The sequence below is a fragment of the Penaeus vannamei genome, chromosome 42, assembly GCF_042767895.1.
Source record: "Penaeus vannamei isolate JL-2024 chromosome 42, ASM4276789v1, whole genome shotgun sequence".
Lineage (NCBI taxonomy): Eukaryota > Metazoa > Arthropoda > Malacostraca > Decapoda > Penaeidae > Penaeus > Penaeus vannamei.
The window spans coordinates 4,408,311-4,420,810 of NC_091590.1; the positions used below are offsets into that span (position 1 = coordinate 4,408,311).

Genomic DNA, 12,500 nt, shown 5'->3' on the forward strand with positions numbered 1-12,500 from the left:
TTTTTTCTCGCTTCATTTTTAGATCTAATCTCTCTCCATTTTTATGTATATATATATATATATATATATATATATATATATATATATATATATATATATATATATATATATATATATACACACACACATATAAAACAAATTTTTTGATTTATCTCTCCGAATTTTTTTCTTCTTTTTTTTCATTTTTCTTCATAAAAAAATCTTTTTTTCGATTTATCTCTCTCCGAATTTTTTTTCCTTCTTCTTTTTCTTTTTCTTCATAAAAAAAAATCTGTCTAACAATTTTTCGCAATCGTTTCCCACGCACACAACTCTTGCACAAGAACACGAGAACACAGGAACATCCTCCCTTCCTTTCTATTCAGGGGCAAGAAAGTGCCATTCCCTCTCGACTCTCGCGCGTGACAGAGAGGTCAAGCGGAAGTAGGGAATACCCGGCAAATTCTCTCTCTCTCTCTCTCTCTCTCTCTCTCTCTCTCTCTCTCTCTCTCTCTCTCTCTCTCTCTCCCCCCCTCTCTCTCTCTTTCTCTCTCTCTTTATCATTCACTCTCAGTTTTCCTCATCATCACCATTTCTCTCTCTCTCTCTCTCTCTCTCTCTCTCTCTCTCTCTCTCTCTCTCTCTCTCTCTCTCTCTCTCTCTCTCTCTCTCTCTCTCTCCCTCTTTCTCTCACTCTTTCCTTTCTCTTTCTCTCTCCCTCTCCCTCTCCCTCTCCCTCTCCCTCTCCCTCCCTCCCTCCCTCCCTCCCTCCCTCCATCCCTCCCTCCTTCCCTCCCTCTCCCTCTCCCTCCCTCCCTCCCTTTTCCAACCGCTTTCCGAAAGGGTATTTTTTCCACCCGGTGAAGTGAGAGGTCACACCTGCCCGAGGAACCCAGACCACAAACACGAACAAGGGGATTTCAAAAGCCGATTTAACAGGTCCAATTATATCGGCTGAGGCCCCCAGGCTGTCCTGCACCTGCCTGCTCTCTTTGCCCGGACCTGCTCTCGGCTCGCTCGGCTTGGCTGAGGGTCTTTGCTGAAGGTTCCTGGTCGTTGAGATGTGGATACGTGGATACATGTATACGTACGTGGATCCATACATACATATATACATACGGGCATATGTGGGTACATACATACAGACATGGGTCCATACATGCATATATGGGTCCATACATACATGCATGGGTCCATACATACATACATACGGACATACATGGATACATACACACATACGGACATACATGGGTCCATACATACATACATACATACATACGGACATACATGGATACATACATATATACGGACATGCGTGGGTATATACCTACATGCATGTGTCCATACATACATACATACATAAGGACATACATGGACACATACATACGTACATACATAGGTATGTACATACATACATGGATTCATACATACGTGCATACATGGGTATCTACATACGCACATACATACACACGTACATGCGGACAAATACATACATACATACACACGTACATGCGTACATCCATGCATACAATCATTTATATATACATTTATGCATACACATTTGTATATATGAATATATAAACACATTTCATTAACGCATAGGTATGTTCCACATCATATACAATACACACGCACATACTTACAAATTTACAAACACATAGAATTACAAACATACAAACACACACATACTTGCAAACTTACAAACAAGCACAAATACTAACACACGCATATACAAACACATATACTAACATAATTACAAACACATACATATTTACAAATACTAATAGTCGTACATTTCCTTTTCCCATCCAAGTCCCAATCAGTCTTCCTCTCTCTTCCTCTTCCTCCCTCTTTCTCTTTTTCCGTCTTCCTCTTCCTTTTCCTCTCTCTTTCTCTATCTTCCTCCCTCTTCTTCTCCCTCCCTTTTCCTATTCTTCCCTCTTTCTCCTTCTTCCTCTTCGTCCCTCTTCCTATTCCTCCCTCTTCATCTTCCTCCTCCTCTCTCTTCCTCTTCCTTCCTCTTTGTCCCTCTTCCTCCATCTTCCTTTCTCTTCCTCTTCCTCCCTCTTCTTCCCTCTTCCTCTTCCTCGTCTTCCCTCTTTCTCCCTCTTCCTCCTTCTTCCTATTCCTCCCTCTTTCTCCCTCCTCTTCTTCTTCCCTCTTCCCCTTCCTTCCTCTTTGTCCCTCTTCCCTCTTCTTCCCTCTCACTCTTCCTCTTCCTCTCTCTTCTTCCCTCTTCCTCCACCTGTTTTCTTTTCCCGTTAATTGTCTACGGATTGCACCATCCACAGCCGGCCTACCTGTTGCTCGAGAGGTCCAGTGAAGTAGCTCATTATATCAAAAATCCTTCCCTCTTTCCCCTTTCTCTCTCTTCTGTCTCCTCATTCTCTTCGTTTTATCTCTTCTTTCTCTTCCTTTTATGTCTTTTTTATCTCTTTTTTCTTACTTTTCTTTGCTCTCTTTCTTTCTTTTGTCTCCTCCCTTCCTTTCTTTTGTCTCCTCTCTTTCTTTCTTTTGTCTCCTCTCTCTCTTCCTTGTATCTCTTCTCTTCATCTCCTCTATCCCTCCTCTTCTTCCTCTCTATCTCTTCTCTCCTATCACTCTATTTCCTCTCTTCCTCTCCTCTGTTCCTCTTCTGTCTCCCCACTTCCTCCTTTCCCTCCCCTCTATTCCACCTCTCCTTCCTCTCTCTCTCTACTCTTCCTCCTCCCTATTCCCTGTCTCACTCTCTTTACCCTTCCTTCTTCCTCCTCTCTATCCCCCTCTCTATCTCCCTTCACCCTCCCCTCTCCCTCCCCTCTCTCTCCCTTCACCCTTCCCTCTCCCTCCTCTCTCTCCCTTCCTTCTCCCTCCCGTCTCCCTCCTCTATCCCCCTCTCTCTATCTCCCTTCACCCTCCCCTCTATCTCCCATCTATCCCCCTCTCTATCTCCCTTCCCTCTCCCTCTCTATCCCCCCCTCTCTATCCCACCTTTCCCTCCCCTCTCCTTCCCCTCTCCCTCCCCTCTCTCTCCCATACCCCCCCCAGCTCCTAATGGTCTTGGGGAGGCTGCATCTCGTGAATTTTAATTGTGTTGAAAGCATGTGGTAGGATTGGGTTGTGGAGATAGAGAGAAAAAACACTAAAGAGAGAGAGAGAGAGAGAGGAAGGGAGAAGGGAGGAAGGAAGCGAGAGAACAGAGAGGAAGGGAGACTGAGAGAACGAAGGAGAAAGGGAGGGAGAAACGGGGAAAGAGAGAGCTGAGGAGGAAATATCTATCTATATCCATGCATACATACATACATGTGTGTATATATATATATATATAGATATATATATATTGCATATATATATCTATATCTATATCTATATATATATATATATATATATATATTGATATTGCATATATATATATATATATATATATATATATATATATATATATATAAATATATATATATATATTTGTGTGTGTGTGTGTGTGTGTGTGTGTGTGTGTGTGTGTGTGTGTGTGTGTGTGTGTGTGTAAATATATATATATATATATATATATATATATATATATATATATATATATATATATATATATATATGCACATGTACACACAGAGAGAGAAGGGGAAGAAAAAAAGAGACAGACAAAGAAAGAGACAGCGTCAGAAACAAAGAAAGAGAGAGACAGAGACAGAGACAGAGAGAGGGAGAGACAGACAGACAAACAGACAGACAGATAGACAGAGAGAGAGAGAGACAGACAGACAGACAGAGAGAGAGAGAGAGTGTGAGAGAAAGCGAAAGAGAAAGAGAGAGAGAGAGAGAGAAAGAGAGAGAGACAGACAGACAGACAGACAGACAGACAGAGAGATAGAGAGAGAGAGAGAGAGAAAGGGACAAAGAACAAAAGACACAAACAAATTACCTCACAATCAGATACACACAGGTGTTGTTTAGTGCTCATGCGAGGCATAAACAAGTCTGCATGTACGTGTGTGTGTGTGCGTGTGTGTGTGTACGTGTGTGTGTGTCTCTGTGTGTGTGTGTGTGTGTGTGTGTGTGTGTGTGTGTGTGTGTGTGTGTGTGTGTGTGTGTGTGTGTGTGTGTGTGTGTGTGTGTGTGTACGTGTGTGTGTGTGTGTGTGCACAAGGTTACAGGGATGAGCTGGGCCGCACTTTCACCCCGTCTGGCCAAGCCTCCGCCGCCGCTACCCCTTCCCATCACCCCCCTCCCCCTCCCTCTCTCTCCCTTCACCCCTTCCTCGCAATTCCTTCATCCCTCATCCCCTTTCCTCACCGCCTTTCTCTCCCCTCACCCCCATCTCCCTCACTTCCACCTTGCTCTCCTTCTCACCCCCTCCCACTTCCCTTCACCCCTACCTCTCCTCACCCCCATCTCCCTCACTTCCACCTCGCTCTCCCCTCACCCCTGCTTTCCTCATCCCATTCCTTCACCTCCCTTCACCCCCTCCCTCTCCTCACCCCTACTTCCCTCTCTTTCTCCTCACCCCCTCCCACCTCCCTTCACCCCCCTCACCCCCTCCCTCCCCTCACCCCTACCTCCCTTCACCCCTACCTCCCTTCACCCCCTACTTCCCTCTCCCCCTCTCCCTCTCCCCCTCCCCCTCTCCTCACACAATTTCTAACTTGCACTTTCATATAGACACGTAACTACACGTGATTGCTATCCTACTAATAACTTGCAATATCAATATCTTGCACAATGTGAATTATATTAACAAACTCGTATCATAAAGATGAACAAGTTTTGATACATTCACCCCATTCACATTTTATTTTTATTTATTTATTTTTTTTTCACTTTTTTTCTTGTTTCACTTCTTTCTTTCTTTTTCTTTTTCTTTTTCTTATTTTTCTTTATCTTACTCACTCTTTTTCTTTCTCTTTCATTTTTCACCTCCCTTTTTCACTTTTTTTTTTATTTCACTCCCTTTTTCTTTTCTTTTTCATTCTTATCTTTCTTTTTCTTTCCTTTTCTTTTCTTTTTATTTTGTGCAACGTAATTTCGTCTCAAGAAGATGGATGAAAGTATGACAAGGTTGTCTGGACAATCGCTGGGAAAACCTGTTTGTTTGTTTTTTATTTTGAATCATATTTATAAAAAAAATATTATTGTCTGTGATAAATTGTGTATTTAAACCCTACCTAACGTTGCTAAGTTGTATGATGTTTTTTGTGTCGTTTTTATGGAATTTTTAAATTTTGAATCATATATAAAAAAAAATTATTGTCTGTGATATATTGTGTATTTGTTTTTATTTTGAATCACATATAAAAAAAATATTTATTATCTGTGATAACGTGTATTTATTTTTATTTTGAATCACATATAAAAAAATATTTATTGTCTGTGATAACGTGTATTTATTTTTATTTTGAATCACATATAAAAAAATATTTATATATTGTCTGTGATAAATTGTGTATTTATCTTTATTTTGAATCACATATATAAAAAAATAATTATTGTCCGTGATAAATTGTGTATTTAAACCCTATCTAACGTTGCTAAGTTGTATGATGTTTTTTTGTCGTTTTTATGGATTTTTTTTATTTTGAATCATATAAAGAAATACTGTTTGTGATAAATTGTGTATTTAAACCCTATCTAATGTTGCTAAGCTGTATGATGTTTTTTTTTTTTGTCGTTTTTTATGGAATTTGGTGTCTGTGAGGATAATAAGTTGGTTTTCGATAATAAGGTTTTGAACAAGTAACCTTTTGGTGTGTATTAGAAACCATCTTATTATTACTTATTTTTTACTCATCCAGTGTACTTATATCTAACTTTTTAATCTTAATATTCCCATAATTTTTACTCATCCAGTGTACTTATATCTAACTTTTTAATCTTAATATTCCCATAATTTTTACTCATCCAGTGTACTTATATCCAACTTTTTAATCTTAATATTCACATAATTTTTACTCATCCAGTGTACTTATATCTAACTTTTTAATCTTAATATTCCCATAATTTCTACTCATCCAGTGTACTTATGTCTAACCTTTTAATCTTAATATTCCCATAATTTTTACTCATCCAGTGTACTTATATCTAACTTTTTAATCTTAATATTCCCATAATTTTTACTCATCCAGTGTACTTATGTCTAACCTTTTAATCTTAATATTCCCATAATTTTTACTCATCCAGTGTACTTATATCTAACTTTTTAATCTTAATATTCCCATAATTTTTACTCATCCAGTGTACTTATATCTACCTTTTTAATCTTAATATTCCCATAATTTTTACTCATCCAGTGTACTTATATCTACCATCTTTTTATACAGATACTTATCATATCAAGAACTTTTACTCATCCAAAGTATATTTTAGATTCATCTGCTCATCTCCGCTCTGACAGCAATCACATCCGTTGCAATTTCTCGTTCTCAACATTGCAATACAATTAAGAATCATTATGGTTATGATGCGTTTGTCTCCCCAGCTTCCCATTGGCTTTAAAAGGCTTCATTATGGGGGTTTCCGTTCAGTCCCTTAAGACCGTGTCACACTAGCACTTTTTCCATCAATTTTTTGACAATTTTATTTAACATAAATACAAACATTCTCGAATATAGGTCTTGATTTGACTTTGCTTGGCTGAAAAAAGTTGACGGAAAGGTTTTCAGACGGAAACGATCATTGTCGTCTGACTGGAGAATCGACAATTCGCTCAAAAATGGACAAAATTTCAGAGAATTGTCAAAAAAATATTGACGGAAAAAGTGCTAGCGTGACAGTCCCTTTTCGCTTTGGCTTCGAGACTGAGGTTTATGGGGTGTAACGGTCTTGGGTTGAGTTAGGTTGAGCTTTCTTAGATTTTCTTTTGTTTTAATTTTGTATTTTAAGGCTGTTTTTTCTTTTATTTTTCCTAGTTTTTCTTTCTTGTGTGCGGGTGTTTTTTATCTGTCTATCAGTTTTCCTACTTTGTTTTAGTTTTCTTTCTTTCTTATATTTTTTTTCTATTTTTCCTTCTACTTTTCTTTCGCCTGTCTTCGTTTTTAACTTTTCCTTCTTCCTTGTTGTTTTCGTGGTTATTTCCTCTTTCCTTCCTTCCTTCACCTCCCTCCCTCCTTCCTCCCTCCTTCCTTCCCTTTTTCCCCATCCCTACCTTCTCTCGCTCACCCCCTCCCCCTTCCCCTCCCTCTCTCCCTCTCCCACCCCTTCCTTCTCTCGCCTCCTGCGCCCCCCCCCCCCCCCCCCGTCACCCCTTCCCATGGGGGGGTTGAGGTATGTGAAATCTTTCTCCCTCTCCTCCCACCCCCTCCCCCCTCCCCACACACAAGCCAGGTCAAACTAGTTCATGCTTTTAAGAACGTTTCACATCAAGCAACTTCTTCCTCCATTCGTCATACTGCACCAAGAAGTAACATTGCTTTCACACAATTTTTTTTTATTTATTTATTATTATTTCTTTTCTTTACGTTGGGGTTTCCTGTTTCTTCAATTTTTATCCTATTTTTTCTTTCGCTTTCTCTCCCTTAACTCAACCCAAACCTCAAACACCTTTACAACAAACCAAATCTCCTAAATCGCCAATTAAAGAAGAAACAAAACAAATCCATCTAAGGGATCGTAAATCTAAAGAAAAAAAATATCTCGAAACTCTCTAACATCAGCCCGCGCTTTTAGCCGATGACGTCACGCTCATTAGCCCCGCCCCCTACCGGCCGCTTCCTTCCTGCCTAACCCTCAGTCGCCTCAGAACAACAGGTGGGAGAATATGACGCTGTTGTTTGCTCGTTACGGCGAAGACAGTGACATGTATTGGTATATTACCCCATTACATGTGCATATATACTTATCTATCCGTCTATATTTTATGTATGTATATATATATTATATACATGTGCGTGTATGAATAGATAGAGAGACAGACAGACATACTATTGCACGGACAGACACAGAGAGACAAACATAAACAAAACAAAATATAAAACAAAAAAATACGCCCCCCCCAAAAAAAAAGACGACATAGACAGAGACAGACAGACAGACAGACAGACAAATAAAACAATATTACACAACCATGATCCAGCGTTGCCAGACGACCTGTAAAATCCCCTAATCCCTTAATCCCTAATCACTAATCCTACCCAAGCAGGATTCCTCAGCATAGCGTCCCTGGCTATGTCCTCCGGGGGGTGCAGGAGGGAGGGAGGGAAGGAGGAAAGGAGGGAGGGAAGGAGGAAAGGAGGGAGGAAGAGAGAGAGGGAGGAAGGGAGAGAGGGAGGGAGGGAGGGGGGATGGAAGGATGAAGGAAGGAGGGAGAGAGGAAGGGAGGAAAAACTGGGAGGAGGGTGGGGGGAGGGTAGGAGGGAAGAAGGGTTGGGAGGAGGTGGTGTAGGATGGAAGGAAGGAGGGAGAAAGGACGAAGGAGGGAGGGAGGGTAGAAGGATGAAGGAGGGAGGAAGGGAGAGGAGTCATGGTAGAAGGAGGGAGAAAGGATGGACAGAGGGAGGCAGGATTGGAAGGAGGGAAAGTAGGAGTCAGGGTGGAAGGAGGGGGAGGGGGAGGGTAGAAGAAGGAGGAAGGGAGTATTAGGAGGAGGGAGGGAGGCGGAAAGCAGTCAGGGAGGGAGGGGGGGGGGGGAGAGGCAATGTCCCTGACCTGTGTAAGGGTCTTCGAGATGCCATCCTTCTTACAGGATGGGGTGGGGTTGGGGGTGGGGGTGATGTGGAGGGAAGGAGGGTGGGGTTGGGTTGAGGGAGGGGGAGGAGGGAGAAAAAGGAGTGGAGAGAGGGTATGAGGAAAGGCAGAGAGAGAGAGATGAGAGAAAAAAATAAAGAACGAAAGAAAGGGAGAGAGAGAAAGAAAGAGAAAAAGGAGAGAGAGAGGGGGGAAAGAAAGAAAGAGAAAAAAGGAGAGAGAGAGGGAAAGAAAGAAAAAGAAAAAAGGAGAGAGAGAGGGAAAGAAAGAAAGAGAAAAAGGAGAGAGAGAAAAAGAAAGAAAGAAACAGAGACAGAAACAGACAAACAAAAATATAGAGACAAAAAAGAACAAGAGAAAGAGAGAAAACAGAAGAAAAACAGAATAAAACAACAACAAGGGAGGATAGTAAAGAAGAAGAAGAAGAAGAAGGGAGGAGAGTAGGAGCAGACGGAAGATAGGAAGGATGGGCGAAGGATGTACCAGGAAGGGCCATCCCAGAGTCCTTGAGCAAGTCCTCATGAATAATGGTACATCCTTCGCCCATCCTTCCTATCCTCCGTCTGCTCCTACTATCCTCCCTTCTTCTTCTTCTTCTTCTTCTTCTTTACTATCCTCCCTTGTTGTTGTTTTGTTATACTGTATTTCCTCTGTTTTCTCTCTTTCTCTTGCTCTTTTTTGTGTCTTATCTTTTTGTTTGTATGTTTCTGTCTCTGTTTCTTTCTTTCTTTGTCTCTTTCTCTTTCTTTCTTTCTCTTTCTTTCTCTCTCTCTCTCCTTTTTTCCCTTTCTTTCTCTCTCTCCCTTTCTTTCGTTCTTTATTTCGTCTTTTTCTCTCTCATTATGACCATCCCAGAGTCCTTGAGCGAGTTCTTTTGTCTGTGTCTTTCTGCATTTCTTAGAGGTTTATTTACTTCTTTCTTTGTCTGTCTCTCTATCCATTTATCTATCTATCTATCTATATGTCTATTTATCTATTTATCTGTTTATCTGAGTCCTCATGAATGCGAGGGAGTTTCGAGTTCTTTTTGGCTGTATCTTTCTGCATTTCTTAGAGGTTTATTTACTTCTTTCTTTGTCGATCTCTCTATCCATTTATCTATCTATATGTCTATTTATCTATTTATCTATCTATCTATCTATAGAACTATCTGTCTTTTTCTCTCTATCTATCGAACTATCTGTCTTTTTCTCTCTGTCTATCTATCTATCTGTCTCTTTCTGTATCCATCTCTATCTATTTATCTTTCTCTGTCTATTTATATATCTATCTCTATTTCTCTATCTATCTAACTTTCTCTCTCTCTCTCTCTCTCTCTCTCTCTCTCTCTCTCTCTCTCTCTCTCTCTCTCTCTCTCTCTCTCTCTCTCTCTCTCTCTCTCTCTCTCTCTCGTCTCCTCTCGACCCTCAAATGACTTAACATTACAATACCGCGGGCGTGGAAGTCGTCATGTCACCGCCCATTCGAAAGTCACAGGTCGAGGGCGTCCATGAGGTAGACATGACCCCCCCCCCCCCCATTCACCCCCTCCTTAACCCCCCCCCCCCCCACCCCCCCCAACCCCCACCTCTTTAGTCCTTTCGTCGCTTTCATGGTTGTGCTCCTCTCCCCTCACTCTCTGAGGGCCGTTCTCTCTTCTTCACTTCATTTTCCTCATTTTTTCCCCTTTCACTTCGTTGTGGATTCCTTCTCTCCTCACTTTCGCCTCACTCACTTCACTCTCCTCACTTTTCCTATACTTAGTTTTGGACTCCTATCCTCTTCTCCACTTCACTCTCCTCACTTTTCCTCTCTCTCCTCCACTCCATTTTCCTCACTTTCCTTACTTCATTCTTTTTACTCCCAGGTCACAACCACAGGTCACAATCCCTTCCCAGGTCACAATCACAGGTCACAATCCACGACCCAATCTTTCTCAATCTTAAGCAAAGGCAATAAACTTTATAATGAAGCGAATCTTTTCATTGTTTCATCTAATCAAGCGGTGGTATGTTAAGTCATGTCACTTAGTTTTGAAATGGTATACAGAGATTGTCATACGATGATGACATAAAGTGGAAATGAATAATAAAATGATAATGAAATACCAGAATTCACTGTCTACCTATCTATGTATCTATGTATCTATTTATCTATATAATGATATGTTAAGTCACGTCACTTAGTTTTGAAACGATATACAGAAACTGACACACGAGGATGAAGTAAAGTGGAAATGAATAATAGAATAATAATAAAATACGTGAATTCACTGTCTATCTATCTATGCATTTATGTATATATTTATTTATATAATGGTATGTTAAGTCACGTCACTTTTTGAAATAATATACAGGAATTGACACACGAGAATGAAATAAAGTGGACATAAATAATAAAATAATAATAAAATACGAGAATTCACTGTCTACCTATCTATGTATCTATGTATCTATTTATCTATATAATGATATGTTAAGTCACGTCACTTTTTGAAACAATATACAGAAATTGTCACACGAGGATGAAGTAAAGTGGAAATGAATAATAAAATGATAATAAAGTACAAGAATTCACTGTCTATCTATCTATGTATTTATGTATCTATTTATTTATATGATGGTATGTTAAGTCACGTCACTTTTTGAAACAATATACAGAAACTGACACACGATGATGAAGTAAATTGGAAATGAATAATGAAATAATAATGAAATACGAGAATTCACTGTCTATCTATCGATGTATTTATGTATCTATCTATTTATATAATGGTATGTTAAGTCACGTCACTTTTTGAAACAATATACAGGGATTGACACAAGGATGAAATGAAGTGGGAAAATTACAGAAATTGACATACAAGTGTTAAATACAAGGATTCACTATCTATCCATCTATCTATTTGTGTATTTATGTATCTATTTATTCATATAATATTAAATACAAAAATTAACTATCTACCTATCTATCTATTTACCTCTGTATCTATTTATTTATACAATTCATTTACAATTATTTGAACATGATACGAAGAAAAAAGAATTAAATAAAGTGGAAAAAATACGATTATTTGAACATGACATGACATTTTAACAAGAAAAAGACGCTTACATATTGCTATTGTTATGACATGGGTTTGATTACATGCTAGACGGCGTGTCACCCTGTTTCTAAAGGTGGCATGACATGACAACCGTAATTGACACGTCTATGATGTTACATTTTCCCATTAGGTGACACTTGTTTGTGACACGCGAAGGTTTGATTTGAGAAAATAAGAAAAAAAGACAAGAAAAAAATGGGTTGGTTTTTCTTGTCATAAACTTGATATCTATTTATGACACACGAATAATTAGCTTTGTAAAATAGATAGATAAACACACATATAGATAAAGAAGACGAGATGTAAATAGATACTAGACTATGATAAACAAATAATAAATGCATAGATAATAGACTATAATAAATCAATTATAAATAATGAAAAATAGATAATAGACTGATAAATAAATAGAAAATAAATAGATAATAGACTATAATAAATAAATGATAAATAATAAATCATTACATGAAAAACTATGATAATTAAATAGTAAATAAATAATTAAATAGATGATAGACTATGATAGATAGATAATAAATAATGAATAGATAGATGATAGACTATGATAGATAGATAATAAATCATGAATAGATAGATAATAAACTATAATAAATGAATAATAAATGATAGATAAATAGATAATAAACGGATTGTTGCTTACCTTTGTGACGAGGAATAAAAGGAATAACCTCATCCTGCTGTGCGAAACCTAAAAAAAAAGAAAAATATTATCATTAATACATAATTATTAATGTTGTTAATTGATGATGTATCAATGTTTTTA

At 38.8% G+C, this 12,500-nt stretch overlaps 1 protein-coding gene across 2 annotated transcripts in view; it reads right to left on the reverse strand.

Moving 5' to 3' along the window:
* LOC113828268 (mucin-2) overlaps positions 1-12,500 on the reverse strand; it is a 139,766-nt gene that overhangs the window by 122,609 nt on the left and 4,657 nt on the right. For both annotated transcript variants that reach the window (XM_070118757.1, XM_070118758.1), the window contains exon 2: positions 12,378-12,425. In XM_070118757.1, the coding sequence (XP_069974858.1) occupies positions 12,378-12,410 (33 nt within the window). In that variant the 5' untranslated portion in view covers positions 12,411-12,425. The remainder of the gene's footprint in view (positions 1-12,377; positions 12,426-12,500) is intronic.